Consider the following 2931-nt stretch of genomic DNA (forward strand, 5'->3'; position numbering starts at 1 on the left):
CTGGTTTCCTTGGAGAGCAGTTTGGATGTGAGGGCCACTAGGGCTGAACATACTCCAAGGAAAGGAACAACTTCCTCCATCCCCCTTCCCACCCCATCCCCCTTCCCATCCTATTGCACAGAGGCTAGGGTTTCGGGGCCGGCGCCAGTGCATCCCCCACATCTATACATTCACCTTGTACTGATTGAGCTCTGAGGGTAGGACTTGACCCCAAGAGAGATCCCATAGGCAGCTTGATCCCAGATGGCACCTCCCCCAGGCAGCCTTCCCTGATACATCCCCCTTTCCACACCCGCCCCCCCCCCGACCTTGCTGGGTCAGATTAAATACATACTTTAACAGGGCCTTGTACCTCGCCCACCAGAGCCCTGGGACCCCGGACGTACAGCCCTGAACCCTGTGAGAGAGAGCATCCTCTGCCCTGGAGGGCCCAGTGTCTGCAGGATAACTCAATGGGGGAGGTGAGCAGGGCGTGGGGACCCCATCCCCACGAGGACTAACCGCAGCTGTGCACATTGCTCAGAGTGTGGTTCAGGTCATACAGGTAGTGATTCAGGAAGTAGATCATGGGCAGCTGGGCGCAGGCGAAGCTCAGCTGTGGACAGAAGGCACAGGCATGATCTGGGCGGGGTCTTGGCATAGCCTTGGGGGGACAGGAGCCCTCCCACCTCTGGGGTGGCCTGCTGGTGGAGGGAGAGAGCCCAATGCCGGAGGCCCTCCCCCTGGTCAGCACTGCCGACAGCCAGGGAATGAGGTTTTAATCACTTGGGGTAAGCAAGCAGGGGAACTAGAAGGCTGACAAGACTGGAATGGGTTCCTGTGTGTGGGCTCTCAGGCTAGAATACCCCCCAGGGCCCCGTGTGTGGCACTCACATGGAAGAAGCTATAGAAGATGGTTTGGAAGACTAGGAGATAGGGCGCGTGGGAGCCCCGCGGCGGGCGCTGCTGCGGGCCCTGCTCATCCCGCTCCTTGTAGTGGGAGTACTCGTAGTACTTCTGGGCCATCCTGGACCACAAAGGAGAAGGCTTTCCCCAGCCCAACCTCTGCCAGACACCTCTGCTTCCTGCACCCAGAGCTGTGGGCTGGCCAGCCCCTGCATCTTATGGATGGGGAAACTGAGGCCCGGGGGCGGAAGGGCCAATCCCAGGTCCTCTGGCCAACGTTGGCAATGCAGCAGAGGGCAGCCAGGTCTCCAGCTTCCCACCCTGTTGTCCACCAGGCTCACCTGGTGATGTAGTTGCCCATGGAGGCCCAAAGAGGCACGATGGCCATGCCCAGGGCCACGGCTGAGGGCACGAGTGTGTAGTAGCGTTCCCAGTAGTTGGTGGAGACAAAGAGGGCATAGATGCCCACGCCCAGAAACATCATCCACTTGGTGCCAAAAAACCTATGGGCATTGAGAGAGATGCTGGTATCACGGGCTTATCGGGACTGCCAGGGCCAATACCAGAGTGCCCACAACTCTCCGTTCATGAGGCTGTGTGAGGCGGGGAGACACCCCTGGCCTTGGGATCAAGGACTCTAAGAGAGAAACTCAGAGACAGGCACTTGCTGAGCGGCTTCGGGTGAGCCAGGCATCCAAACACCTGTATTCGAGGCTGTAATGTGGGCACAGAGCCCACACCATGACTGTCTCCCAGCCACTGCAAGGATGGAAGGAGGTAAGGCGGGGTGAGGGTGTCAGGTGTCAGGGGCTTGTGGGCACATCCAGCCCTCATGTGAGTTCTGGGCTGACTCACCAACCCCCTTTTCCTCACTCATGTGCTGGGACTGCAGGGCCCAGGCACATGTCCAAGGGCCTGGACCCAACCTGGCTCAAGGAAACTTAGGAGCAGAGACAGGAAGAGGCTCCAGTGCTGGCCATGTGGAGCCAGCATCCCTTCCTCCCTGCACTGCTCTTGCCGGCCATGTGGTCAGTCAGGAAGGCTCCTCCTCAGTGGCTCTGAGACAATGTCACACGTGTTCAAAGGGGCTTGACACGCAACAGCTAAGGGCCTATTCAGGGCGTGGAGGCTGTCCAAGCTGAAGACCACCCCTGAGATCTTTGTTTGTTGAGTATGTGTGTCACTAGTTCCCTTTGGTTTCCAGGCAGCTCAAAGTGAAATGACCTTGTTTTTCTGATACAATTACTTTCTCTTCTATGACAGGGCCCTGGTTCACACAGCCAGTGGGAAATCAGCTGGTAGTTCGGGCAAGGAGCGAGGATGGGGGTTTTGAGCCACTCTGCCCGGGTTCAAACCTTCCTGTGGGACTCGGGCAAGCTGTCCAATCTCTTGGCTTCTCCGGGTCTAAGCTTAGGGCATCTACCTCAAATGGTAAGGAATGAGGTAACATTTATAAAAGCGCCCAGCACATGGGAAATGAGATGGGCTGGCAGCCGTTCTTAATAGTGATGGGTTTCAAGAGCCATATAGCCTTTCATGAGCTGGTGACCTCAGTAAGGGCCCTACTGGGAATTTATCCTGGAAACTTTCTTTTTTCATGTGCAAAAAAGGAGAGGGTATCCTACCGGTGTGGCTCAGTGGCTGAGCATCAACCTATGAACCAGGAGGTCATGGTTCAGTTCCTGGCCAGGGCACATGCCTGGGTTGTGGGCTTGATCCCCAGTAGGGGGCATACAAGTAACAGCCAAGCAATGATTCTCATCATTGATGTTTCTATCTCTCTCTCCCTCTCCTTCCCTCTCTGAGATCAGGCATATATATTAGCCCTAACTGGTTTGGCTCAGTGGATAGAACATTAGCCTGCAGACTGAAGGGTCCCAGGTTAGATTCCAGTCAAGGGCATGTACCTTGGTTGCGGGCACATCCCCAGTTGGGGGTGTACAGGAGGCAGCTGATCGATGTTTCTCTCTCATCAATGTTTCTAACTCTCTATCCCTCTCCCTTCCTCTCTGTAAAAAAATCAATAAAATATATTTTTTTAAAAAA

General features: G+C 55.7%; 1 protein-coding gene across 1 annotated transcript in view; it reads right to left on the reverse strand.

Moving 5' to 3' along the window:
- Positions 1-2931, reverse strand: part of UNC93B1 (unc-93 homolog B1 (C. elegans)) — a 14036-nt gene that overhangs the window by 7831 nt on the left and 3274 nt on the right. Inside the window, exons 3-6 of the mRNA XM_014538230.1 lie at positions 1227-1388; positions 874-1006; positions 502-595; positions 335-390 (exon numbers count right to left, since the gene is read on the reverse strand). Coding sequence (XP_014393716.1) covers positions 335-390; positions 502-595; positions 874-1006; positions 1227-1388 — 445 coding nt within the window. The remainder of the gene's footprint in view (positions 1-334; positions 391-501; positions 596-873; positions 1007-1226; positions 1389-2931) is intronic.

This window comes from Myotis brandtii, unplaced genomic scaffold, assembly GCF_000412655.1.
Source record: "Myotis brandtii unplaced genomic scaffold, ASM41265v1 scaffold187, whole genome shotgun sequence".
NCBI lineage: Eukaryota > Metazoa > Chordata > Mammalia > Chiroptera > Vespertilionidae > Myotis > Myotis brandtii.